General features: G+C 37.8%; 4 protein-coding genes across 6 annotated transcripts; 3 read left to right on the forward strand and 1 right to left on the reverse strand.

The window, feature by feature from the left end:
* The first annotated feature begins 1,185 nt into the window (after positions 1-1,185).
* On the forward strand, positions 1,186-4,949 carry LOC133876396 (ABC transporter G family member 26). Its single transcript, XM_062314668.1, has 9 exons — positions 1,186-1,392; positions 1,848-2,137; positions 2,254-2,409; positions 2,528-2,711; positions 2,806-3,084; positions 3,170-3,454; positions 3,562-3,846; positions 3,925-4,032; positions 4,680-4,949. Exons 1-9 carry the CDS (start codon positions 1,186-1,188, stop codon positions 4,947-4,949), a joined length of 2,064 nt encoding a protein of 687 aa, XP_062170652.1.
* A 2,663-nt stretch (positions 4,950-7,612) lies between these two features.
* On the forward strand, positions 7,613-11,523 carry LOC133875495 (uncharacterized). Its single transcript, XM_062313642.1, has 2 exons — positions 7,613-9,903; positions 11,041-11,523. The coding sequence occupies exons 1-2, from the start codon at positions 8,029-8,031 to the stop codon at positions 11,137-11,139; spliced, it is 1,974 nt and encodes a 657-aa protein (XP_062169626.1). The 5' UTR covers positions 7,613-8,028; the 3' UTR covers positions 11,140-11,523.
* A 1,276-nt stretch (positions 11,524-12,799) lies between these two features.
* On the reverse strand, positions 12,800-17,073 carry LOC133876421 (uncharacterized). Of its 3 annotated transcripts, none has more exons than XM_062314702.1 (8): positions 16,946-17,073; positions 16,289-16,446; positions 15,327-15,433; positions 15,116-15,157; positions 14,929-15,016; positions 13,821-13,914; positions 13,383-13,483; positions 12,800-13,261 (listed from the first exon to the last, which is right to left on the reverse strand). In XM_062314702.1, exons 2-8 carry the CDS (start codon positions 16,417-16,419, stop codon positions 13,138-13,140), a joined length of 687 nt encoding a protein of 228 aa, XP_062170686.1. In that variant the 5' UTR covers positions 16,420-16,446; positions 16,946-17,073; the 3' UTR covers positions 12,800-13,137. The 3 variants fall into 3 exon arrangements, with proteins under 3 accessions (XP_062170686.1, XP_062170688.1, XP_062170687.1); XM_062314704.1 differs by having other exon boundaries at positions 16,953-16,975; XM_062314703.1 differs by lacking the exon at positions 16,946-17,073 and adding an exon at positions 16,735-16,871.
* Positions 17,074-23,604: 6,531 nt separating this feature from the next.
* Positions 23,605-25,989, forward strand: LOC133876346 (extensin-like). Its single transcript, XM_062314613.1, has 2 exons — positions 23,605-23,661; positions 24,292-25,989. Exons 1-2 carry the CDS (start codon positions 23,605-23,607, stop codon positions 25,987-25,989), a joined length of 1,755 nt encoding a protein of 584 aa, XP_062170597.1.
* The last annotated feature ends 1,497 nt before the right edge of the window (positions 25,990-27,486 follow it).

Consider the following 27,486-nt stretch of genomic DNA (forward strand, 5'->3'; position numbering starts at 1 on the left):
GAAAACCTACATAATAGTAGTTGAAAATTCTAAAAGAACTTGATGCATGTTTAACTTTAGGTGCTGTGTCACCCGTGTGGTTTAAGGATCTGTTCTCCATCGGATTAGGATCTTTTAGATCTAAGTAAGGTTTAAATGATTTAATTAAAAATAATGAAGCTAAACTATTTAGTAAAAATATAATAATTGATTATAAAATCATCTTAGAAAGTATAGAGAATCAGCATAACCACCTAAGCGCTTGTTTGATATTGCGCTTAAAAAGTACTTTTAGTGAAAAAGTTGTGCAAAACAAAAATAGTATGTTTGGTAAAAATCTGAAAAAGTACTTGTTTAACTTTTTTGCTTTAGAAATAACCAAAACACACTTATGAGTTATGAAAAAAGCTTCATCAAAAGTTATTTTTTATTATAAAAACTCTATTTTCAAACACAATCCCAAACAGGCCCTAAGTTGCTTCAGGGTTGAGCCGGGACTGCATACAAATCGTTACTTACACCAAATGAGAAAAACTTACAAATCACTGCAAATTCCGAACAAAATTAAGGAATTTAAAGCTATTTTTTAATATTTGATTTTTTCTTTTCTTTTCTTTTGGTATGTTGTGCATTCAAATTCAGCACACACCAATATGCACCATTTTTTTTTTGGTCCTTCAAAGCTTTAGGACTTTGAGATGCACAAACCACAAGTATAGTTCTATATGAATGTCTACTTACAAATGCTATGGTCATAGGAAATGTTATTAAATCATCGCTTATTCTAAAAGCTTAAGCTGATAGAAATGAGTATCGGAGCGGCCGACTCCATAGTTTACCTCTTATTTCAATTAAATATTCTACGAGTTAATCGAACTCACAAGTAAAGGAGAGAATATTAAAATATTAATGAAGTAGTTAAATTAGCTTTGAAAACAAGTAGCGATTTAACAATGAGCAGAGAATTCCTAGTCATGTTCTTGGCATGCTCCCTAAGCAAGTGATAATGGCTGCAAGGGCATGTGGGAACTAAAACCGCAAGACTTTCATACTCCTGAACTAGGCATGGAAAGTACGTGGCTCACCAACCTATAGGCTGCCTCAATAATATTACAGGCAAGCCTTTGATTCTTTACAGTTAAGTCGATCACTACATTACAAATTTGATTCAAGACAGTTTTAGGTTTTAGCTACCTCCCTAAGAACATGGAAATTAGGGGAGAGGATGAAACTGAGGACAGGTCATTGCCACCCCCAACAATGGGATCTATGCAGATTGCTGGGAGTACTGGTTTTGGTCACAGCATTGAGTACATGTCACAAGCATACCTCAGAAAAAGGTACTCAGAGATTGATATAGAAGATGTGAGTCCTGATACCAACAAATATCACCCTCTTCCAATATTTCTCAAGGTAGTAAGCCTGTCTAACTGTCTCTATATTCTTATTTCATTTCTTAGCTACTTAAAGGCAATTAAGCCCTTGATCTAAACTATACTACAAAAAAAATCAAGATTTGCCTCGTTTCAAAAACTGTTAAAGTGTCCCATATCGCCAAGAGATATATGACTTGGGGGCTTTATAAGCCATGAGCATCCCTCATCTCTCAAGGCGTATTTTGAGAGTGAGTAAGGCTCATGAATTTTTACAAAAACGCCACCAATATGGTAAAAAAACGCTGTTAATTTTCTATCGGCGTTTGCTTGGCGCCATCAATACCAGTGTCGAGAATCTACTTTTCACAGCCTAAGAAAGAACTTAAAAAATTCTCTTCGTTTCACAAAACTAGTTGATTCAAAATTTCATTTGAACAAAAAGCAAGTTTCAATAAAATTGCTACATATTTTCTCCACCTCTTGGTAATGCAGTTCGAAGATGTGAGGTATAGAGTGAGACATAGCCAAGCTTCCTCCAACAACCCGGTGAAGGCAGTCGTGTCCAAGGTAGCTACACAACTGAACATGGAGCAACAAAATCAGAAGCAGATACTGAAGGGTATAACTGGAAGCATTGGCCCAGGAGAAATACTTGCTCTGATGGGTCCTTCTGGTAGTGGGAAAACAACCTTGTTAAAAGTGATAGGAGGAAGATTAGATGACAGTGTTGAAGGAAAAATCACTTATAATGACATCCCATATAATGCAGCTGTAAAGAGGAGGTTAGCCAACTTAATTCACAGAAGCTTTATCCATGGCTTCTTAACAAACTCTCAAAGGTGTAGGTGATGTATTTATAACGTACATTTGATCAACTGTTTTAATTTTTTCCTTACAGGATTGGATTTGTCACACAAGATGATGTGCTCTTCCCACAATTAACAGTGGAGGAAACATTAGTTTTTGCTGCATTTTTAAGGCTTCAAAGCAACATGAATCGACAACAAAAATATGCAAGAGTGGAGATGATTGTGAAGGAGCTAGGCCTTGAAAGGTATGTGTGTTAAATGGGAGTGTGGCTAGAGATCCTCTTGATATAAGAACCAAGTATTTTTTTGAAAGGCTTTTTTAGGAACTGTTTCTCTAAATTAATAATCTCTGGACAATCATAGATGTCGTCACACAAGAATAGGAGGAGGATTTGTAAAAGGAATATCAGGAGGGGAAAGAAAAAGAACCAGCATAGGTTATGAAATTCTTGTCGATCCGTCGTTATTGTTGCTCGATGAACCAACTTCAGGCCTCGATTCGACCTCGGCAAATCGACTTCTGATAATTCTTCATGGACTTGCTAAGGTTACCATAACTAAATGCATTTTCATGTGCCATACTCCCAAAATTTAACTACCAAGTGGAACTTGTTCTAAAGACTGCATTTCATGGTCTACAGGCAGGAAGGACAATAATCACAACTATTCACCAGCCATCAAGTAGAATGTTTCACATGTTTGACAAAATTCTGCTAATATCAGAAGGCTACCCTGTCTACTATGGGAAGGCTAGAGAGTCTATGGAATATTTCTCTTCGTTAAGATTCATCCCAGAAATACCCATGAATCCTGCAGAGTTCTTGCTTGATTTAGCAACTGGTCAAGTGGATGACATAAGTGTCCCTGGAGATTTATTGGAAGCTCAAGGATCTTCTGACTCTGAGAAGGCTGTAATCAAAGTAAGAAGTTGAAATTTACATGCATGTCTTCTGAATTCTCACAGTTTCTTTCCCCCTCTCAAAATCTTTTTGTCTATGATATTAGTTTCTACAACTGAAATACAAAACTCAGCTGGAGCCGAGGGAAAAAGAAGAAAATCACCGAACCACGGACACACCAGAGCATCTTCAATTAGCCATTCAAGTAAAGAAGGATTGGACATTGACTTGGTGGGAGCAATTCGTTATACTGTCAAAGAGAACATTCAGAGAAAGGTCCATGGATTATTTTGATAAGCTAAGACTTGTTCAATCTCTTGGAGTTGCAGTCTTGTTGGGCCTTCTATGGTGGAAATCCAATATTGACACTGAGGCTCATCTCAGAGATCAGGTAAGTTACTGTGACTCCATTTTACAGGCTTTCAAGATTTAGCAGCTATTCAGTCATCTCTTTTATATCATACTATTCAGACTGAATCTTCATAAACTACATTGCAGATTGGTTTAATGTTCTACATTTGTATATTTTGGACATCTTCATCCCTTTTTGGAGCAGTATACGTGTTCCCATTCGAAAAGATCTATTTGGTAAAAGAAAGGAAAGCAGACATGTATAGACTAAGCGTATATTATGTGTGCAGCACTCTGTGTGACATGGTGTCTCATGTTGTCTATCCTACGTTTTTCATGATCATTTTGTATTTCATGGCTGGCTTCAACAGAACTGTCCCCTGCTTTTTCCTGACATTATCTGGGATACTGTTGGTAGCTGTAACAAGCCAGGTGAGTTAGATCAATTCCAAATTCCAATACAGGGTTTATCTTGCTTTGACAGTTAAATGAATCTCTTTCTGTTTCTAGGGGGCAGGAGAACTATTTGGAGCTGCAGTTATGAGTATTAAAAGGGCTGGAATGGTTGCTTCTTTGATACTAATGTTGTTTCTTCTCACAGGAGGTTACTATGTCCAGGTATACACATCTGTTAGCACACATTCAGTATTTTTTTTTCAAGGAGAGAAAAAAGCAAGTATGCTAGTTCAGATGAATTGCTTCTGGCTTATTTCTAGACTGGCTTCACAAATAAGAAAGCAAAAATAATGGTCTGTCTATAAATTCCCATTCTCAAGTTTCATGAGAATTTGCATTTCATGTGAAAATGATATAGTTACTAATTACTATCCACCAACCCCCTCCTTGGCTTGTTGCCTAAGCTTGTTAATAACAACGGCCAACGGCCAACAACCAACTTAACTATTTAAGCTTTTGGGGATAACTGGTGATTTAACTTGGTATCAGAAATGTTCTGAGTTCGCACATTGCCTTCGTCATTCACTTACCATTTATATTAAATATTTCATGTGTTGGACCTCATTTGTATAAAACTAGTTTGCGCCCAAAAGTGAGGGGGGTTCAACAGTTACTCCTGGAGCAAAAAAAGATTAAGAAAAACATCTGTTTCTAGAATATTGGCCATTTAGAGCTTTGCCAATGTTGCTTCGGTTGGTTTTTCTTGAAGCTGTTCAGGCATTTAGTGTAATTAATTGCAGTATTTTGGGGATCAGAGACGATTGGAGACTCATACATAAGACTCACAGAATGTTTTGTTTTGCTTGCAGCATATACCAAAATTTATGCGGTGGTTGAAGTATTTGTCGTTCATGTATTATGGCTTCAGACTTCTCCTGAAGGTGCAATATTCTGGAGACCAATTATATGATTGCCAAAGCCAAGGAGGGTGCAGGCCTCTGCAGAGTTCTCCTTCTTTTGACATGGTGAACCTCAGTGGTGGCTTGCAAGAAGTATGGGTTTTGTTGGCCATGTCTTTTGGTTACCGGTTGTGTGCTTACTTTTGCCTTCGTAGAAGAATTAACATGTGCAATCTTTGAACAGATGTCTCAAAAATATAACAATAACTTTTGAGAAAGCTCCATATATGTTTCTCAAGACTTAATAGGTTTGTACTATGATCCTGACCTTCAATGTCTCACTTGAGTTTGCGCTCTCGATCTCGTACCAATGGTTAACGATCAAACCATTAATCCAAAAGCCCTACAACTATTGGATTTCGAATCAAAGTTTTAAATAACCAAGCCAATGAACTACCTTCGAGCATGTTTCATTATACGTGTAACAACCCAGAGATCACTTCAAAATGACTAATCTAATTACAACTGGAGTTTCCTATAATTATTTATAAAGCTCAATTTCACATAATAAGGAGATGAGCTTCTTTGTAATCCACTCACTATATGTGGACTATACATCTTTAATCTTCCCAATATGAAAACGGGGCGTTACAATGCCTTACTGCAATGTTATTGAACTTGTCTGGAACTCTTTTTTAACACCAAAAGAAAAAGACCATTGGAAGTTTCTGACACGGTAAACAATCCAATATATTGCATTGGCTGTAATACTTGTAGGGTTCTATAATTATGTGACATCTGCAGACATAAAGACAGTTTATTTGGTTACTATAAAGATAGGAGTTCACTCTTTACCATGTTGAAGAGGTTGTAGGGAAAAAATTGGGAAAAAAAAGTGGATCTCGACTATATTCTACTTCATGATTGAATTGGGAAAAAAATTGCTAGAAAGTACTTTCCCAAGTTCCAACACATTGACTAGAGTCTAGAGAGCGCTCTTCTTCTTCTTTTTTTCTTTTTTTTTTTTTTTTTAAAAAAAAAAATATATTATTTTTAGTTTTGACAATGTTTGTAAGGAAAATGTTTAAATTACTACATCTTTTACTGTGACGTCCCACATCGCCTGGGAATGAGGATGTACTTATATGTATAAATACACCATTTATGACACAACGCGTTTTAAAGCCGTGATGGCGATGAACTTATCAGAACTCTGCAGTTAAGCGTACTTCTGCAAGAGTAATCCTAGGATGGGTGACCTCCTGGAAAGTCTGGTTCGGGGGTGCCAAAAGCGGACAATATTGTGTCATTGAGGGTGGGTCGTTACAAATGGTATCAGAGCCATTGCCTAGCCTAAAATGGTGGGAGCGTGCACAAGCCCAATGAGGGACGCCAGCGGGGACGCTGGGTCCAAAGAGGGGGTGATGGTGACGTCCCACATCGCCTGGGAATGAGGATGTGCTTATATGTATAAATGCACAATTTATGACACAACGCGTTTTAAAGCCGTGATGGTTATGAACCTATCAGAACTCTGCAGTTAAGCGTACTTCTGCGAGAGTAGTACCAGGATGGGTGACCTAAAATCTTTATGTGACATTAGCCGTATGCATCAGTCTAATCCTAGCAAGTTCCACCTAAAATCTTAACATAAAAAACTCCGTCACACTGACATTAGCCGTATATATATATACTCATATAAATGATCTATATATATATATATATATATATATATATATATATATATATATATATATATATATATATTTGTATAATTTCTTTAATTATAATGAAATTTCCTTAATTTCCTTAAAAGTAAGCCTCAATAGCGGATAATATTGTGTTATTGGGAATGGGTCGTTACATTTACTATAATATAATTACAAATTCATATAACGGTCCGAAAAATGTCACGTGATACAATACGGATGAAAGACTAAATAATAAATTTGACACGTAGATTTATTTATTTAGAGTGATATGACCATTTATATGAGTATAACAGTTTCATATGAAAATTTATGACCATAGCTGTATGATAAATAAGGCTTTTAATGGGCCAAATGGCTGTTAAGAGGAGGTATTAAGGCTTGTAATCCTCTGTCCAAACACATCAAGTTTCTAGAGAAATAAATGATAGCCAAAATTTCCACCAAAAGATATTTAGATAAACATGCAGTACATGACTTTAATCTTTAAAGAATAAGAAAACAAGAATTTCTTTTTTTTAAAGCCCTTGACTTTTTGTTTCTTTGGTAGACATCTAAGACACGGTTATGGATGGGATGTTTTGCAATTGTCTGTCTCAAATTACAATGTAATCATAATCAAGCAAGCAATTAATTGAGAGAGGCTTTCCATAGAATTCGTAGGATTCATATATTCGACCAAATTTCAATCTGTCCTGCTTGATAGCCCTCCTTTTTCTTTTTCTTTTTAAATTATTTAGTAACTTTTTTTTTTTTTTTAATTATTCAATAAAGGGTTGAAAAGTTGAAATGGAGAGAATCCGTTTGCTAAAGGGGTAAGGGAAAAAGAAAAATACAAACTAAGTGGAGAAGTGGAGGGGACTCCCCTGCAATAAAATTCAAACGAAAAAAGACAATGCAAATAAAAATACGAACAATAAGCCATGGTTCTAAAAAGGTTTTGGGCCTCTCAAAGGGCTACACAAAGTGGTACATAAGGGCAAAAGAGTTCGGATAGGAACCCCAAGCGGTTAAGCAACAATCATCATTAAATAGTTGTCGTAAGAAAAGTACTGTCAAGAACCGAACATGATCCATCAACTAGGAATAAAAAAACACAAGCAAAGCAGTCAAAATACAAACAAAATTGTAAATAAACACTAAAAAAAAAATTGGAACAGAACATCTCGGCAAATGATGAGGCAGAGGATGGTGCTCAGAGCCGCCGCAGTCGCGGCTGCTCTTACAATTGCAGTAGGATTTAAGATTTTATTACTGCATGGCTTGCTAACCGTCTAATAGAAAGGGAGAGGGAGAGACGGAAAAAAGTAATGACATTTTGGACGTTATCCCCCACAAAACAAAACCACAACTCATTCATCATCTCTATCATCCTCTTCAATATCCAAAAAAGAAGTCTTTCCAAATCTGACGCACCACACACAGCTTCAGCAGAATAAAATCTCTCTCTCTGCAACCCTGAATTACCCTTGTACCAGTACAACATTGCAGGAAACATTAACCTCAAAACAATCTCTCTCTGTCTCTCTCGGAAACTGAAGCTTTTTGATTTGTTTAGCCGAGGACATCTCTGAAACTGACACTCAAAACAGAAAGTCAGAGACTTGGAAATGGAGTTAGTTCCGTACTCAGACCCAAACTCCAAAAACTCAAGCTCTCCAACCCCACCATGGCAAGACATGTTCCGATCCGCCTCCAACCGCAAACCCGCCGAAACCCCATCCCCATCCCCATCACCACCTCCCCAACCCAACCCGCCACAGCCGCCACCACAACCGCAGTCGCCACCACCACAAAACTCAGATCACTCACTCTCCGGGGACCCCCAGGTCCGGCTCGCCCTCTACATCGCCATGGCCCACGCCGGCGTCGCATTCGCCATCTTCATCCTCTACTTTGTTTGCAAACTCCTCGAGGGGTATCTCCGCCCCATCCAATGGGCCGTGCTCTGCTCCATCCCTCTCAGAGGCGTTCAACAAACACTTGTCTCCTTCTGGTTCGAACCCCTGACACTCGGCCTCACAGAAACCGTTCTCGCCATCCCAGTTGCCGTTTTCAAAGTCTTCGTTCACACCCTCATCGAAATTCGCCTTCTTTGCTTCCGGGTCCTTCTCAGAAAGCCGAAATCCGAGACCCCGAGACGGTACCATAGTGGATTTTCGAAGCTACTTCAGTTGCTCTTGTCGTTTGGGATCTTCATCGTAGTGTATGAGAGTCTTGGGGCTATTGGGTCTCTGGGGTTGATTGGATTGGGATTCGTGTTCAGCTCCAAGAGGGTGGATTCCACAATGTCGGCCGTGTCGTCGTTTCGGAGCAATAGCTTTCGCCGCAGCGCGATCAGCGCGTTCTTCACTCGTGGGATATTAAAGAGGTTGAAAACCATTGTGGCAATTGGGCTAATTGTTGGAATGATTGTTGGGTTTTTAGCTGGGGTCATATTCTTCTCGTACAAGATTGGGGTCGAAGGAAAAGACGCGGTGATTTCATTAAAACTACACGTCGAAGAGAGCAATTATGCTGAGAGGATTGGTGTGAAGAAATGGGTGGATGAGAATGATGTGCCTGGGATGGTGGATAAGTACACTACTCAGTTCTATGAGACTGTGTTTGATCAGATTGATAGTTTGGCAATGCAGTATAATATGACTGAGCTTGTGACCGGGATTAAGCATTTCGTGATAAGGACACCGGTTAACTCTTCGGTGCATTCGACGGGTTTAGTTAGTCCTTCACCATATGAAGAGAAGCTTTTGAGCTTGAGGAATCGGATTAGTAAAAGGGAATGGGGGCAGACATATACAGAATTGGATGAGATGTTCAGGGAACTGATAATCACAAGGGAGGATTTGGTTGTGAAGGCTAAAGAGTTTGCAGTTAAAGGTATGGATGTGTCACAACGTGTGTTTGCAAGTAGTAGAACCGTGTTAGGCAGCGGTGCAAAGCTTGTATTTTCCATTGGAAATTCCGTACTCTCTGGAGCGGTGGAGGTATTCAATTTCGTGTCTCAGTCAATGGTGTTTTTCTGGGTGTTGTATTATCTGATCACATCGGAGTCTGGTGGGGTGACTGAACAAGTTATGTGTATGGTCCCTATGTCAAAATCAGCGAGGGTTAGATGTGTGGAAGTTCTTGACAAAGCGATTTCGGGTGTGCTTTTGGCCACTGCTGAGATTGCATTTTTTCAGGGATCTGTCACTTGGCTTTTATTTAGACTATTCAAGATACATTTCGTGTACATGTCAACCGTGCTTGCATTCATCAGCCCTCTCTTCCCAATTTTTCCAGCTTGGTTTGCCACAATTCCAGCAGCTCTGCAACTTTTGGTGGAAGGCAGATACATATTAGCCATTAGCTTGTCCATTATTCATCTTGTGCTTATGGATTATGGTATATCGGAAATACAGGAGGATATACCTGGTCATAGTGCCTATCTCACAGGGCTTAGCATCATTGGCGGAATGACATTGTTCCCTTCTGCACTTGAGGTAGTATTTATCTTCTTCTTTTTTCCTTCTTACAGCATTGTCACTATTTGTCCTTTAGGTATTCTCATTGCAAGTTTCTTCTTTAGTCAATCTGTGACTGTCAGCTCCTAATGCAATCTTAAAGTATATCCCCTTTTCTTTGTTTTCAATAGGCATGCATAGATAATTGAAGTTTTATCATGCGCTGATTATGGATTTCTATATGGAAAATTAGCTATGTTAGGGATTGAGAGAGGTTCTTTTAGCATAATTTGATTGGAAAGCCACTTTCTTTACAATGAACTTGGAATTTTGTTTGGAAACTGGAAAGATGCAGCATCATTTTCCGAATGAGATGTAATTAATGTGCATCAAGCGTGTTAAATAGTCAAAATTGAATTGTGATGATAAATGTGGTTTGCTCTTTAGAAAATAGCTACTTGAATTAAATGAGTTCCGGGTTAGTTTGAGTACGATCTTGTTTTCTTCATAGTGAACTAAATTTTCATCTGGAAAATTGCACTTTTAGATGGAAAAGCTACAAATGACCTTGCTTGTAGTGAAAAATTCATGAGTCAAATCTCTACGTTCAGACTTTCTTCTTAATAAAGTATGATGAGTCGGTCTGTTTGAGCCCCATTCACATAAACTTGCAGCTCTCCTATCTTTTGTCATAACTTGTATTCTTCTGCCACATTTGTTGATTTTTAATGAAATTGATGAAGTTTGGTTCAGTTTGTAATGGTTGCTTGATTGCTGGAACTTTTATCTATTGTCAAAGAAGTGAATGAATTATCAGCCAAGTGTTTGTTTAGGACTAGTTTCCTTTTTACTGAACTCAATCTTTCGGTAAATCTGCTCCCTTTAATGAGCAGGGGTTAAATGACCTTGTATGGTCATGAAAACAATCGTAGGGCTTTGTTAATCAAGATTTATATCCTTGGAACACAATTCACTTGTCCATATTTCTATTATTCTGCCAAATGTGAGTGTTTTTTCAATGGCAAATTCATTATATTTAATTTTGGTGCTTGTTCAAATTAAATTAATGGCGACTGGTTTAGTTTGGTGTAGAATGGTCTTGTTTTTAGCTTTTTTGCAGAACTTCTTCTAATGATGCTTGCTGGTTTGTTTGGACTTGTATTTATTGTTCAACAGGGAGCAATTATGGGCCCGCTGATAACAACAGTTATGATCGCTCTTAAAGATTTGTATGCAGAATTTGTTCTGGAAGAACACAAGGAGAAGGACGAGTAGAATGCAACAAAGCCTCTGCGAGTGCTTACTTCTGTATTTATTTGCTAGGAATGGAATGGAACACACTACACAGTTGATGCAAGCAAATGATTCTTTGACACTTCCAAACCCCCCAAGCCTTCCTCTTTTTTCCCATTTGTGTAACAATAGATGGATCATTGTATTCTTTATGTTTTTTTTAGCTGCATCATAGAGCGAGAGTTGTAGATTATTTATCCATGTAAGAATTTGGGTTGTTCTTTTTGGAACATGCAAAATTTAGTGTGATTTTTCAGTTTTTACTGTTTAAATGGGTACTTAGCATAGACAATGCATATATACAACACCAATTGAGCCCTTGATGTGATTCAGTGAAAACGAGATAAAGGGCAAGTATTTGGTGCACATTTTCTCACCTTAAATGCAATACTCTTTACACTTATGCTCCGTTTGTTTCGGCGTAAAATGATTTCCGGAAAATGATTTCCGGAAAATGATTTCGGTATTTTACGGTGTTTGGTAGGGGCGAAAATAATGGTCAACGAAAATCATTTTCGGTTTGACCGTAAAACCTGCTTTAATTTTTGGAAAACGTTTTTAAAACCGTAAATCGTTTTCCAAAATTATATTCTTCGTCCTTACACGCACGTTTGATATCTGACTGTCCAAATCCTACAATAGTCGGTCGTTCGAAAATAGGCAGCACCGGAATCCGGCATCATCAAGTCACTGGAATAATGCCGGCGTCGGAATCCGACCACCGGAATCCTGCCGGATGCCGGAATCCGGCCGCCGAAATACCGCCAGCCGCTGGAATCCGGTTGCCGGAACACCGCCGGCCGCCGGAATCCGGCCATGGACAGAAACCTGCCGGACCCCGGCCTGATCTGACCGGATCCGGCCACTGATCCGGCTGGATCTGGCCGAAATGGCCGGGATCCGGCCGGATCTGACCGGATCCGGCCACTGACCTCGCCGGAATCCAGCGGGATCTGACCGGATCCGGCTACTGATCCGGCCGGATCTGGCCCAAATGGCCGGAATCCGGCGGGATTTGACCGGATCCGGCCACTGATCCTGCCGAGATCCGGCCAAAATGACCGGATCAGGCCGGATCTGACCGGGCCAGGAGGTGTCCTGCCGGAATCCGGCAATTTTGGCCGGATTCGGCCAAACATGTTCGCCGGATTCCGGCGACGGCGACCGGTCGTCACCGGATTCCGGCGACAATTGCATTTTCACTTTTCGTAATTTTTTCGTGCGAACCAAACGCCGAAAAATAATTTCGAGAAAATAATTTCTTTTGAAATTGATTTCGTCGAAAATATTTTACGACGGAAACCATTTTACGTCGAAACAAACGGAGCATTATTTATCATATGTTTTAAGTAATTTTTCATATTAAACACTTAAAAACAAAAAAAAAAAACAAAAAAAAAATCATTTAAAACACAATTCGTCGTCAATCGGTGTAAAATAAATGTGTAGTGTTTGTAATTTCAAATATTTCAACGTCTACCATCTCACCAAACAACAAGATTAAGTCATGGCAAGGTGCTTGAGACAGCATTGGGAGGCTATTGGAAACTACGCCATATTAAAACCCAAAATCAAGAGTATCGAGGAAGTAGGCATCAGAAGGCAAGCTTGAGACATTCCACCAAAATATCGGGCATCATAGTTGAGACATAAAACTCAGGCATGTATTGGGGAAGACCTATCAGAAGGCCAAGTGTTGGAGACAACACAACTGTAAAGGCAGTCATTATATGCAGCTTACATATCCCAATTCAAAAGATAAACAACTCTTGCCAACATATATTTCATAATCTAAATGAACAATAACCAAATCCATATCCAGCACAGCAATTTGCTATATTTTGGTACATACAATCATTGCATATCACAGTGCTAATGAGAAAGAAGTACATCCTGCACCTGCTGAAATCATTACATATCACAGGTTTCTTTAGACTCCAACATTACTCAGGCTTCTACACTCAAGATTTGAACAATATACTACTTCATGTATTTATGCAGGAATTTCCGGTGGAAGTCATTCCTGATGGTGTCATTAATGAAGCGCTTCGGAGTCTTGGTTTCACCACGGGCCTGATTCTTAAACACCACATCATCATCCCACCTAAGCCAATGAATGCATACAAAAAAGTGCATCAAAACAGGACTACACTAAAACTAAAAATTATTAATAAAGTTCATAGATTTGATCACAAAATTAGTGGAAAGTTGGATCAGCCACTGACCTTCTTTTCACGTTAAAAGATGTTGGATTATTTATCAGTGGGTTTCCCCGAAGAAGCTCTGCTTCCTTAACTTTAAGCTCTTCCTCCCGCTGTTGTCGCTCCTATAGACACACAAAGCAAATTTGTCATAACTACTGTAGCCAAAGCCATAGATACATAAAGGTGACGAGTATACAAATTTTAGAAGAAATAAACTGCAGCATGTACTGATCCCTTTTCAAACAGAACTCCCATACTCTCAGCGATGCATAGTAAGGAGTTTGAGAGTACGACACCAGAAAACAGCAATGACTTCCGACCAGCCAGCAAATAACATCCTCACAGCCATATTGTACACAGCTAGTTCATGGGCTCCAACAAGCAGAGCCCAGACATATTCTAGTCTTTCAACGGCATAATGGGACATCAATAGAGAATAGAGAAACCCCTGAGACTCACCATCCGTAGCTTCTCCTCTGCTCTTTCCTTCCTTATTTGCTCAAGCTCAAGTATCAGAGCTGCTTCGTCATCCTCATCATCGTCGCTTTCATCACTAGCACATATAAAACGCATTTAAAAATAGTGATGAATCCAGAGGATATGTCATTGAGCAATGGAGTCAATAGGCAAACGGGTTGCAATTGAAGTAAAACATATGAATACAATTTTAAAAAGAACTTCCTTTTTTTTATAAGTTAAAAATATATATATATATATATATATATACATATAGGAACCAAGCTCAAGTATCAGAGCTGGTTCGTCATCCTCATCATTGTCGCTTTCATCACCAACACATAAAACACATTAAAAAATAGTGATGAATCCAGAGGGTATGTCATTGCAGATGCTAAAACACAAATGAGCAATGGAATCATCACTAACACATAAAACACATTAAAAATAGTGATGAATCCAGAGGGTATGTCATTGCAGATGCTAAAACACAAATGAGCAATGGAATCATCACTAACACATAAAACGCATTAAAAAATAGTGATGAATCCAGAGGGTATGTCATTGCAGATGCTAAAACACAACTGAGCAATGGAATCAATAGGCGTTGGGTTGCGATTGAAGTAAAATGTATGAATACAATTTTAAAAAGAACTTTCTCAAACTAAACGTATTGTTCAAAGAAAGTAGGAACCAAGAATTTTGCAATGTCATCCCCCCTCCCTTTCTCTTTCTAAAGAAAAGCCTGACCTGGGACGACAATTGCAAATGCTCAAGTACAGTACAAAGGCAACAATCAAAACATAAACAGAGCACAAAGACAACCATTGTGAAGTTAGAGGCATTAAGTTATTGCTGCCAGAGTTCCAATACTGAACAAGGCAGAAGTTGAGAATCAGCAACAGTAAGCCTTACTTCTCTTCCCCTTTTTCCAAAGGGGGAAAAAAAAAAAGGCACTTCATAAGTTAAGATCTTCTATTCAATTCCAAAGTTCATCACTTATATATCATGCATGAAACATGCCTTCTTAGCAAATCCAAACTTAATGACTTGAAACAACTCAGCGATCAAAAGAAAGCTATAGTTAGATGTATCAGCCAAGAGTAATAACCTCTCATCATCACTTTTTACTTCCACATCAGAATCATCGGCATCTACATTACGTGGAACAATACGATCTTCAGCGTCCCTCTTTGTCCCTGTAAAAATTAATGATCTATGTAGTTAATAGACAACTGAAGTATATATTGGATTCATTCATAGGTTGATATACACATCAGGGGAGCCAGTAAATTCACCTTCCAATAGGAGATGGCTTCCCCTCCTGCGATCTCTGTCATCTGCAACAATATATGATTCAATTAAAAATGAATAACAAATGCTAGCAAGTGCGTTGCAAACACAATACATGAATGAGGTAAATTCAACATATCTAAAATAATAAGTTGCAGGATAACAAAAGGCTAGTAAGATACTCTTCTTCTTCGTCTTCTTTTTCCTTTTTCTTACCAATATAGGACTTATCCTTTGATGAGAAATGCCTCCGCTCACGATCTTCGAGCTCCTCACGGAGGTTCCTCTTCTGCAACTCATCCTGGGTGTCTTGCCCTTCCTTTCTGAAGGTGCATACAACAATCAGAAGAACTTCACACATTGTCATGAAGGAGAAACACTTGCATATGCATATAACCATAAATGTAGAGTACAATAACGGAATCTCTCTTCATTTATGGACATTTGGGATATAAATGAATGATCAGGTAATATATATAAAGATATGAAGCACGAAATCTTCAAATCACACACACACACATAAATATATATCACTCCCAAAAACAAATGTAAGATATTGAAATCTTGAACCATCGCCAATCACTAACATACAAAGAGAAAAAAGAATAAAGAATAAAAAAAACAAACATTTTAGACCAATTCCTATCTCTTTTTCACTGTTATACAACATCCGGGATTTCCTCAGCTAACAATGTATTCCCCATTGAGATCATCTTACAACTAATAATTCATTAAGCAGAAACATTGAATCTCTGTCAGGAGATAAAACAGAAATACACATTTCTGCCACTCACTCATTAAATGACGCAGATTTCCAAGTTATGAAATCAAATCCGAGTCTCAACTCTCACCACCCCCACCCCCCCCCCCCCCCACCCCCCCCAAAAAAAAAAAAAAGAAAAAGAAAAAGAAAAAAAAGCTTACAGTCAGATGTTGAATAAACATGTGCAAGTGAAAAAAATTGTGGTATTTCCAATATTCTACCCAATGATCTCACTTAAAAGACTCCATAAGGTGTTTATCTCCTCAACATCCGAGGACGATTATAAATAAGACCCCTCAATTTGCCAACATGCTAAAGCATACTTCTATAAAAGTTCTACTCATTTTACAGAACATAAACTGCTCAAGACAAGTAACTAGCAAGACAGCACGCACACAATGAGAAAGAAACTTACCTTGGTTTTAAATTTGTATGAGCCGCAAGGTCTCTCGATGAAAATTTCTGGGATGGACCAAAAATCCGAGTACCGCCTTGCTCGTTACCGCCTTTCGCAGGTGCCCATGTGGGTCGAGCAGCAGTTGTCATATCTCCTCACAGCGCTGTCACGTATACCTATCAACCCACAACACCACAAACCATTCTTAAAAAAACAAACCCTTCCAAAAAGTTCATATTGACACTAAATGCGCATTCATAGTACAAAGCATAAACTACAGTCACCCAGAAGACCAAGATGATTAAACTCAAAATCAACAATTGAAAATTACAACCTTTACAAGCTAAATAACACCTATTACAGTTATAAGCACAAGGGTATTCCGTTCAAATTACATTATTGAATTCATTCAAAGAAACCGAAAGAAAACCAAAATTACAGAAAGAACGAAAAAGGCACAAAACCGCATTTCTATGTTTGGATTTTGAGTGTTGAAAATCTAGGGCTCAGCCGTGAAGCGAGTAAAATTTGCATTTGTAGGTTCTACCGAACTTGCTTTTCTCGGCAACCAAACAAAAAATTACTCATGAATTTCGGGCAAAAGTCGCATGAGAAGCATAAGAGATTGAAGTTCAATTTACAGAAGCCGTGGCAATTGTGAGATTAGGGTTTTACCTTTCACCTTTGATTCTTCGATTGGTCTGCGATCTGAGAGAGAGAGAGAGAGAGAGAGAGAGAGAGATTAAAAGGATGAATGGGTCGGTGGATGGGTCAAGATGGGCCGGATGACCCGTGAAGCCCGGACGGCTGAGCAAGAAGGCCTGGTCCCTCGGCTCATAATAAAGCTTTTGGGCTATTCTTTGGAAATTTCGGCCGGGCCAAACCCACCTGAACTAAGTTGTGTTTTTTTTTTTTTTTTTTAAAAAAAAAAAAAAAAATTTAGGGTTAAATACCTTATTGAAACTTGAGTTTTAAGCGTTTTTAAATTTAGTACCTGAATTTTAATTATATCATCGGTGGTACCTGAGTTAGGGGTAAAAACTCATTTGATACCTCTCTTAGATTTTCCGTCTTAAAATTAACGGTTTGCTACGTGTCAACCGCTGAGGTGGACACATGACACTATATAAAAATAAATAAATGAATAAAATAAAATTTTTAAAAAAATATATAAAATAATAATAATAATAATACAATTTTAAAAAAATTGCAAAAAGAAAAAAGAGGGGGTGGCTCCTTCGCCCCCATGGTGGCCATGAGCCACCCCTCTTCTCTTTTTTTTTCTTTTCCTTTTTTCAATTTTTCTTTTATTTTTATTTTTAAAAAATTGTCTTATTTTATTATTTTTACATAATTTTTTAAAGATTTTTATTTTAAATTTTTAAATTTTTTTTATATAGTGACACATGTCAACTTCAGCGGTTGACACGTGGCAATCCGTTAATTTTAAGATGGAAAATTTAACAGAGGTACCAAATGAGTTTTTATCCCTAACTCAGGTACCACTTATAGTACAAATTAAAACTCAAGTACTAAATTTAAAAACGCTTAAAACTCAGGTACCAATGAGGTATTTAACCATTTTTTTTAAATAGAGAAAATAAACAAGCACTACAATGATTTAAAAAATAAAAAATAAAAAAAAAAACACACACACATTATAGACCATAAAAAAATTAAAAAAAAAATAATAAATAATTAAAAAAAAAAAAAAAAACCATATCCTCAATATCAATTCAAAGCAAATTCTTTCCACAGTCTTGAGGGAAACCTCGCTGATCGAAGGCCAGAGGTAGTGAATTGGGATGGGCGCGAGCCAAATTGGGCCGGATTTGCATGTTTTTTACAACCCGCCCCGCAGTGAACGAATTTGAAAATTGAGATCCGTAACCCGTGTAGTGAATGGCCAATCTGATAGGCCATGGGTAGCACGGATCGAGGACGGGTTATGCGGGTTTGGGTATTATGCTTCTTCTTTTTTTAAATTTTTTTTTACCAAAAAAAAAAATCTGAGCCCAAAACTAGGTGGGCTGTGTGATATTTGAAATATTTCTATTTTATCACCTTAAAGGCCTAAATGTGATCCACTGGCCCGTGAATCTACAGGCTCCTTAGCACCTTAGCAATCAAACAAGTTAATTAAAAACTCTGATACAATCATCTTTTTTTTTTTTATGAATAAAGTATAAATTAAAGGGGGATTATGAGAAATTGAGAATTGAACTCGGTAGTCTCAAGCCTAATACAATCATAAATCATACAAACCTAACAATCACACAAGTAATATATATATTGTAGTTCATTGCAGGATGCATCAAGAATCATAACAAATTTTAAATCAATAGCTAAGCAGAATTAAAAGTTTCAAAAAAATAAAAAATAAACATAAACTTGGTCCAACAAAAATTAAAAGTTCCAACAAAAAAATTAGAAACTTAGACTAACAAATTTAAATTTCCAACAAAAAAGAACAAAAACTTAGTCGATTAGTCCAACAAAAATTAAAAGTCCCAACAAAAGAACAGAATCCTTAATTCAGTAGAATCAATAAACACACACAAAAAAATAAAAATCAATAGTCCCATCAACAGCTGAATGCTCTAAACCAGCAATAAAAAACAAGAAACCCCACATGAGAGCATCTTCAACTAATCATCTTCAAGCAAAATGCTGACGTTCTTCAAAGTTATTTCTACAAAGGAGAACAAAAAAAAAAAAAATTGATTTACAATCATAATTCAAATTTGATAAATAGAGTAAGTGAATATTTAAATAATAAAAAGCTTACCTGATTCGAGCCTATAACTTTCAGCATCATCAATTATCTCTGAATTATAATCATTGCCACCGCTTATGGGTTTTGACCTTAACCAATTCTGTGAACATATCAAGGCTTCAACTATTGTTGGAGCCAATGAACTCTGAAAAGGGTCCAAAACACGCCCTCCAGTGCTAAAAGTCGACTTTGAAGCAACCGTTGTAATGAAAATTGCTAAAACTTCTCGTGCTATTTGGGCAATTACTGGGAATTTGGTTGAGTTCACCTTCCACCAATTCAAAATATCAAAATTAACATTTATTTTCTCTATATCCTCCATCAAATACCAATCTAGCTCCGATTTGCTTTCTACATCACTTTTAGAAGCCCAGTACTTTTGAAACTTACTCATGAAGTGAAATGAATTGTCACTACTCTCACTTTCATCTATTATGGTTGACAAATCACTACCATTATGAACTCGAGAGGAACTCCCACCATTGTTGTCATAGTGATCATATAATTTGGCCAAGTGGCACCTCAATTTTTGTAATCATTCGAGTTGCTTGCTCAACACTGAGAACTACTTTGAACCAATAATCTAATAAATCCAATTTGGTACGTGGATCAAGAACAATGGCAACAAACAGCATCAAGTTATCCCTATCAAGATCTCCCTAATACTTGTTGTACTTCATCTTCATCTTATCCGCCATGGCACTTAATACATAACCCTCACTCTCACTAAAAGCCTGTAAATGTGCTTGGATGTCACAAATCTCTTGAAAGTATATATTTGATGTCACATACAAAAAACTAGAAAGTCGCATGGTCACATCATAAAAAAGTTTAAAAAACTTAAGAAAAACCCTAACATTTTTCCAATCCTCAAAAGTAGGAGGTCCCAAACTCCTTCTCACTTGCTCTCCCTTAAACAATGTAGAAACAAAGTATCCATCTTTTTCTTCCATTAAATGTAAAGCATTTTGACATTTTTCAACGGCTTCTAACATCTTATATGCGGAGTTCCATCTCGTTGGAACATCAAGACACAACAAACCATTAAACTGAATTTTTTCTGTCTCCATATAAGTCTTAAATTTCTCAAACCTTGAAGATGAATACTTCACATATTTTACCGCATTTCGAACCTTCACAATAGAGTCACTAACCTCTTTTAAACCATTAGTCACAATAAGATTTAAAATCTGTGCACAACACCTTATATGCATAAACTTATTATCCAATATGACGTCCACCTTATCTCTATTTTTCCTCTTCAAGTACTCAATAGCAGTATCATTAGCACTAGCATTGTTAACTGTGACAGTAAAAATGATACTAATACCCCACTCAAGAATACAAGACTCTATCTTTTTCCCAATAGTCTCTTATTTGTGATTAGGAATTAAAGATAAATTTATAATTCTTTTATGTAAATTCCAATCACTATCAATAAATTGACAAGTGACACACATATAATTAAGGTTTTGAAATGAAGTCCATGTATCCGTGGTAAGACAAACTCGAGCACCAGTTATCAAGAACATTACCCTAAGCTTTTCCTTCTCGGATATAAAGATCTTCATGCAATCCTTCATCACAATGTAACGGGAATGAATTTTAAACCTAGACTCAACCGTCTTCATGAAATCGTGAAACCTTTCACCATCCACAAATTTAAAAGGCAACTCATCTACAATTACCATCTTAGCTAATGCCTCCCTTATTTTTTTGAACATTATATTTCGCAATGAACAGATTGCCAACAGACCCGTCTCACACTTGTCCTTCCTTCTTAGCATCAAAACTCATTGACTGTGACTTATCTAATTTGCCAAACCTACCAGGATATTTCTTGCAACTATTTATGATATGTGATAACATGGATGAAGTACCTAACCTTCTGGAGTGACAACTAAACAATTTGTTATAATAGTTGCATTTTGATTTAGAATCTTCAGGATCAGCCCCATCTACCTTGGTAAAATGTTCTCATACAATTGATTTTTGCACATTTGTTTTATGTTTTGGTGGGAGAGCTTCAATTGAATTAGGATTTTGAGTACCACCATCACCAACATATTCAACATTCTCAATATTAATGGGAGGCATAGTGCTATCTAAAAGACTAGGAGTAGGACTAAGTGAAGCCGAAGCTCCAGCAATAGAACCAATACTCTTAGCACCACTATTTGTATTACCAGCCATGAATCTACAATTGGGTTTTTTTTTTAAAAAAAAAAAAAAAATCAACAATTTATAAAATATTGAACTTTATATATATATAAAAAGATTCATAACAAATACATATATAATCGATATAATTTGCATATAACCCAACCAACAGATTCTTATATGATATACAATTAAATTTAGGATTTGCATAATTCAAAAAGATTTAACATGTAAAAGATTCACATAAGGATTCATAACAAAAATTGATGCAAAAACACACACTTAAATTCTAAAAACCAAATTGAAAAGTTTTATTTATCCAAAGACTGAAAAGGTAATGACTCTGTTTGTTAATGTACTATATCAAACCAATAACTCTAACAATGCGAATTTGCAAACAAAGAACTATTTTCCTAAGAACAAAAACATTTACATGCTTGTGCGCAATAAAGTATCGAATGTGATATGTCCATAATAACCAATTAACCATTAACCAAGTTTGTAAAGTATGGGGACAATGTGCATTTAATTAGTCACAAAAATAAATAACAATTCTGCTAACACAATTCAGAATTTGAAAATCCCAATTGAATCAACTTCACTAGCAAATAAGAACAAGAAGAAAGAACCAGAAGAATTACCAACAAACCCAACATCAAAATCAAAACTTTTCTAATAACCCTTCAAACTATACTTAGTATACTGAAACAACACCAACTAGTTTCTACAATAATTATTTAAACAGCACCAACAATAACATATCACAAGGCTAATATACAGAGAGCTACATATATATATTTAGCAAAAATATATATCTAAACAGCATCAACTAGTTGGAAAATATATATTTAGCATTCTGTGAATCAACAATAGTTTCTAACTTTCTACAATAATTATTTAAACAGCATCAACTAGTTACTAGTATACCCAGTTCATGACATCAGTCCTCAAACTATACTGAAACAGCACCAACTAGTTTCATAGCTTAAAATCCTTTGATAACCATGGTTTTCACAATTAAACAGTCTATGTGATGAACTTATTGCTATTGGAGACAATTTGAACTCTAATTGAAACAAAATATACACAGATTAAAATAAAAAAACCACATAAAGATCATATTCTGTTATCAGACGAGTCTCTGTGACTGGAAGATTGAGGTTGAATAGGGCCGAAATCAACTGAAATATATAAAAGATTTATCGTCAAAACTCAAAAACATCAAACATGATATGAAGGAGCTGTTTTTGAGAGAGAGAGAGAGAGATTGAACTACCTATACCAAAAGCCGGCGGTGGAAGTTAAAGAGTGAAGATTTCTTCAGCACAGGGTGGTCGAGACACAATTTGTATGAAAGACAAGTGATGGCCGACGATCAATGTTTTAAAGAGTGAAGGACCCATTTGATTTCAAACACTAAATCATATAAGAAATCAAATAATGGGCTTGAATAGGAAAGAATCAGTGAATCACGCGATTTCAATGAGCAACTGCTTAATCTTAGGAAGAAATTTGCTGAGCGCCGCCTGGTTTGAAATTGAGGGTTTCAGTGTGTAGGTTTTTTTTTTTTTTTTTTTTTTTTTTTTTTTTTTTTTTTTTTTTTTTTTCGGGAAAACGGAAAATTTTGACGATCTTAGGTATGGCCTGCTGCGGAGCGGGGCTGGTGTACGAATAAGGAAACTCTTAACACTACAACACGCCCCAAAAATGCCGGATTCCCTGATTTATGACCCGCGCATTACCCAAGAGTCATGAAATCCGTTATTCACGGGCTGGATCGGTGCGGTTTGGGTCGGTTTTGCTGGTGCGGGCTAGTCTTGCCCACCCCTAGTAGTGAATTGTAAAAGCTGCTAGCAAGTTTAGTTGTAACGGCTCATAGTTGATATTGTGAGTATAGCTAAAGCCTAAAGATGCCAAAAAAATATTGGTTTCAGACCAACTGCATAGGGAGCTGGGGAGACTAAGATAAACAAAAGCAAATGAAGAGTCCCCTTTAAGGATTTAATGGCGAAAAAACAAAGAGTATAGTTTTTTGTGGCTCATATTTATATCTTATAATTTTATGTGCACCAAAAGACAACTAGAGGAGCTGGGATGAAGGAGATTTGCTGCAAGAGACAAAAAGTGGTGTTGGTGCGTGTGATGCACATGATGGAGCGGAGAACGACCGAGGGTGGAGCGGGCCTTGGCGAATGTGGAGAAGAGGCGTGTGAACGACGAAGGTGGGAGGGAATGCAATACATATGACGTCTAAAACCCATACAAAATAACATAAAAACAAAAGGATGGGAAAAAGTGAATAAATAAATAAATAATAATTAAAAAAAAAAAAAGAGGGGATGAAAGAGAGGAGAGCATTAGGGTGGGGGAGTAGGGAGGAGGGAAAAGTAGTCCTGAGATGGACCTGGGGGAGCTTTGGGGTTTAGAGGCAGAGAGTTTTTTCGGAGAGAAAATTGTAAGTCTCTTAATTACCTTGCTCAAGATTTAGTTCATCACTAATTTGTAAATACTATCAATTTTTTTCTTCTTTGGAATCCAAAACCTTATTCGAAACGCTCTCCTTTGATTAGGAAGTGAAATAGAGATTATTTATTTCATGATTTTTGTTATATTTTACATATCTAATGGTGTATATGGTGAGCAAAAATGTCACGTCATTTAAAATTTTTAAATGGTATGATACTATGTATGTCGTTAGATACAATAGACAAAACCTTAACAGTAAAATAGATCATCTCCGTTTCAAATAAAATGGTAATGAAAGTGAGAGGATACGCGTAAAATTACTTAAATATGATAAAATTAGAGATTGAATCCTAAACTTTCCTTATTAAGAAAATGTGTATTACTTTGTCTCAAAAATAAATATGGATAGCATACTCTAAATCGTAATTTTTTACTTTTTCCAATTTATTTGAAGCAAAAATTAATCTCTTATTGAAGAATAAAGATTAATTAAACAAAAAAAAAAAATGAAGTTCTTTTTCAATTTGTTGAGAAAATGTTTCCTTTCAATATAATGCTTTGTAATTATAATAACGTCACGTCACAATTTGTATGACACTTAAACGTAACACTCTAATAGATAGATGCAACAAAACCTCTTCTCTCGGGGTTTTATCTTCCTCGTAGTGGACATGACCCTCTGTGGATCAGTTTTCGTTATGAGAGGCTTGGAGATTACTGCACGTTGTGTGGGCTTATTGGCCACAAGAGAAATCAATGTAATCAACCGGTTGCTCGGCATACCCCGGAAAAGTATAGGATTCCCTTACAGACCTTTTCTTTAGTGGGATTGAGGCCTGTTTCCTCTGCTTCACGTGAGGATTCTGATTCTGGTTTATCTTCAGTGGGCACTTCACCATCTTACTCGGATGGCCGGTCTAGTCCTGCTCAGGGAGCTGAGTTGGGCCTCCAGCTGGTGCCTCTCCCGCATGCTCCTCTTCCTTCTTCCCGTGTAGACACAACTTTTGGATCCCCAGCCATGCAGTTCACGTCCCAGACGGCACTCCCTCCTTTTGCACTGTTTCCCTCTGTAGCTGGTTCTTTTCTTCACGCAAACTACGTGTCTTCTCCCCAGCACATGCATATCTTATCTCAGGATGTGGGTACTCAAGTGGGTGTCAATCCCTTTAGCTCCTCGAGCAGTTCAGATGTTTCTATCAGTTCTATAGCTGCCACGTCTTCATTGGGATCATCCCGGTTGTCGGCTGCTGCTAAAGGTAAATCCCAATTGATCCTTCAACCAACGACTACTTCCCCTGTTTACCTTGATCCTATCTCTTCCTTCTCCCCTTTGAATATATCTCATCCTTGTCCAATAACGGTTAGTCCTTCTCATACTTGTCCAGCCCAATTTGCTGACTTTTTGGCCTGTTGGCCATATCCATTCCCACCGAGGCCCACTTTCAACCCATCTCCTTCTCCATCGTCACCTTCCTTTCTATCTATCATACCACCTCCTTCTCCTGCCAATATCTCTCCCTTGCCGTCTAGGCCATTGGATTCTTCCTCCCCTATAACAGCTATTCCAATTTCTACTGTCCATGGGAATATTGCTGCTCCAGATTTCAGGCCTAGCCATTTCCCCTTTCAGCTTTATCCCCCTTATACACCGGTTACGCTTTCACCTATTAACCTGTCTTCCCCTCCTCCTCCTCAGGTGCCTTCATCCATTCCCCTTCCTGTTTCATCAAGCCCAGCTTTTCACCACTCCCCTACCCTCTCACGGTTTCATCCTTACACAAGACCGGCTGCTGATATCAGACCACCTTCCTTTCCATTATCCCCGGATGCTATTCGGATCCGTTCCCCTTCCCCAGCTCTGCAGCAGCAAAAACGAAAATGGACAGAGGACACTATACCTCTGGCAGTTCTTAAGAAAACAAAGTCTCACCATTTGTTTCCTGGTCTTCTATCTAATCTGGAGCAAGCAGCCATTTCACTAACGTCTCTGCAGGATGGAGATGCTTCGGTGGGATCTTTTTTGTCTTTTGACTCTCAGTCTGATGCAATTAAGGTTTCTCTTCCTCCTCCAAGTACTCTGGACCCTGTACCCCAACCAGTGCATCCAGTCAATACTGCTCCAGTTAGGGCAGCGCCGGATCCTGCTTTGACCTCACCAAAGCCCCTGCGCAGGTTCACACGTGCTGCTAGAGGGATAGATGTTTTTTCCCAGCTCCAAGCTGCCCACTCGGCTGCTGACTCTTCTTCATATTCAGCTCCAGCACAGGGAACTGATACCAAGGGGGTGGACCAGGATGGTCTACCTCCCCATCAATGAAACTAATAGCATGGAATTGCAGAGGCTTGGCCCGGGCCTCTGCGATTCGCAGTTTACGGGCGAAGGTTCGAAAACACTCCCCTGATATTTTGTATTTATCTAAAACTAAAATTCCGCCATCTGCTGCTTGTTTTATATTGAATGGTCTGGGGTTTTTTTCAATGGTCCATGCTCCTCCTTGTGGTACTAAAGGGGGACTTGTGTTAGCATGGAAATTAGGGGTTGATCTTGAGTGTTTTCAAATCAATGTAAATATAATAAGTGTTTGGTGTTATTCTGATCCTCCAAATAATCCATGGATGCTCTCGTGTATATATGGTTCTCCTTATGCTTCGGGTAAACCTGAATTCTGGGATAATATGATGAAATTAGGTACTAATTTAACGGTACCATGGCTTTGTATTGGTGATTTTAACATGATATTATCCCAGCAAGATAAGATGGGTGGTTTACCGTATGCATCTTCTTCAACGGATTCTTTTACTGAATTCGTTAATTTATTTGGGATGATTGATTTAGGATTTATTGGAAATCCTTTTACTTGGTCCAACCATCGGGATGGCAATCAACTTATTCGTCAGCGTCTGGATCGCGGTCTGGCTTCCTCCCAGTGGATCCATCTATTTCCCTCTTTCTCCATTTTACATCTTCCGGCTTCGGGATCTGATCATAATCCTCTCCTATTGGAAACCGTCCATTCAGACAAATCCTTGTCAAGGCCTTTTAAATTTGAGGAATTTTGGATCCATCATCCAGATTGCTACTCAACAATTTCTCGGGCCTGGTCTTCATATTTTTTGGGCTCCCCTGGATTCATCTTAAATCAGAAATTACGCTCTACTAAATTAGCTCTAAAGCTTTGGAATCGATTATCTTTTGGCAATATTCAGCATCGGATTCATTCCTTGACTTCTCAGTTGGATGAATTACAGAAATCAATTGCTTTTTCTTCTTTTTCATCTCAGGAATGGGGCCTACGGAAGGCTATAGATGATTTGAGGAAACATGAGGAAACTCTGTGGAGGTCTAAATCACGCGAGCAGTGGCTCACGTGTAAAGACTTAAATACGAAATTTTTCCATCTCTCTACGCTTATTAAGCGTCGTAGAACTGCTATAGATTTTCTGAAATTATCTAGTGGAGCCTGGATTTCTGATCGTCAGGCTATTGGTACCACTTTCTGTGCTCACTTTACTGAGCTTTTTACAACCTCTAATCCAGCTTTCCCAGATGAGTTACTCAATCTTTTTGATACTGTTATTTCTGCTGAAGATAACTTGTCCATCTGTTCTATTCCATCTGAAGTAGAAGTCCATGATTCTGTATTTAGTATTGGGGCTACTAAGGCACCTGGGCCGGATGGGTTTACAGGAGTTTTTTATCAAAAGTATTGGACACTCATTAAACCGGTGGTTCTAAGCTGTGTCTGGAATTTCTTCAATATGCATCATCTCCTAAAGGAACACAATCATACCTTTATTGCTCTTGTTCCAAAGC

Source organism: Alnus glutinosa, chromosome 8 (assembly GCF_958979055.1).
Source record: "Alnus glutinosa chromosome 8, dhAlnGlut1.1, whole genome shotgun sequence".
In the NCBI taxonomy this organism is placed as follows: domain Eukaryota; kingdom Viridiplantae; phylum Streptophyta; class Magnoliopsida; order Fagales; family Betulaceae; genus Alnus; species Alnus glutinosa.

Coding starts and splice junctions, on each gene's coding strand:
- LOC133876346 (XM_062314613.1), top strand. CDS start 23,605: ATGGACCTGGGGGAGCTTTGGGGTTTAGAGGCAGAGAGTTTTTTCGGA. Junction 23,662..24,291: donor GTTTTTTCGGAGAGAAAATT/GTAAGTCTCTTA, acceptor ACACTCTAATAG/ATAGATGCAACAAAACCTCT.
- LOC133875495 (XM_062313642.1), top strand. CDS start 8,029: ATGGAGTTAGTTCCGTACTCAGACCCAAACTCCAAAAACTCAAGCTCT. Junction 9,904..11,040: donor TGTTCCCTTCTGCACTTGAG/GTAGTATTTATC, acceptor ATTGTTCAACAG/GGAGCAATTATGGGCCCGCT.
- LOC133876396 (XM_062314668.1), top strand. CDS start 1,186: ATGGAAATTAGGGGAGAGGATGAAACTGAGGACAGGTCATTGCCACCC. Junction 1,393..1,847: donor CTCTTCCAATATTTCTCAAG/GTAGTAAGCCTG, acceptor TTGGTAATGCAG/TTCGAAGATGTGAGGTATAG. Junction 2,712..2,805: donor TTCTTCATGGACTTGCTAAG/GTTACCATAACT, acceptor CATGGTCTACAG/GCAGGAAGGACAATAATCAC.
- LOC133876421 (XM_062314702.1), bottom strand. CDS start 16,419: ATGACAACTGCTGCTCGACCCACATGGGCACCTGCGAAAGGCGGTAAC. Junction 15,434..16,288: donor CATACAAATTTAAAACCAAG/GTAAGTTTCTTT, acceptor ATGCACCTTCAG/AAAGGAAGGGCAAGACACCC. Junction 13,484..13,820: donor CAGAGGAGAAGCTACGGATG/GTGAGTCTCAGG, acceptor GTGTGTCTATAG/GAGCGACAACAGCGGGAGGA.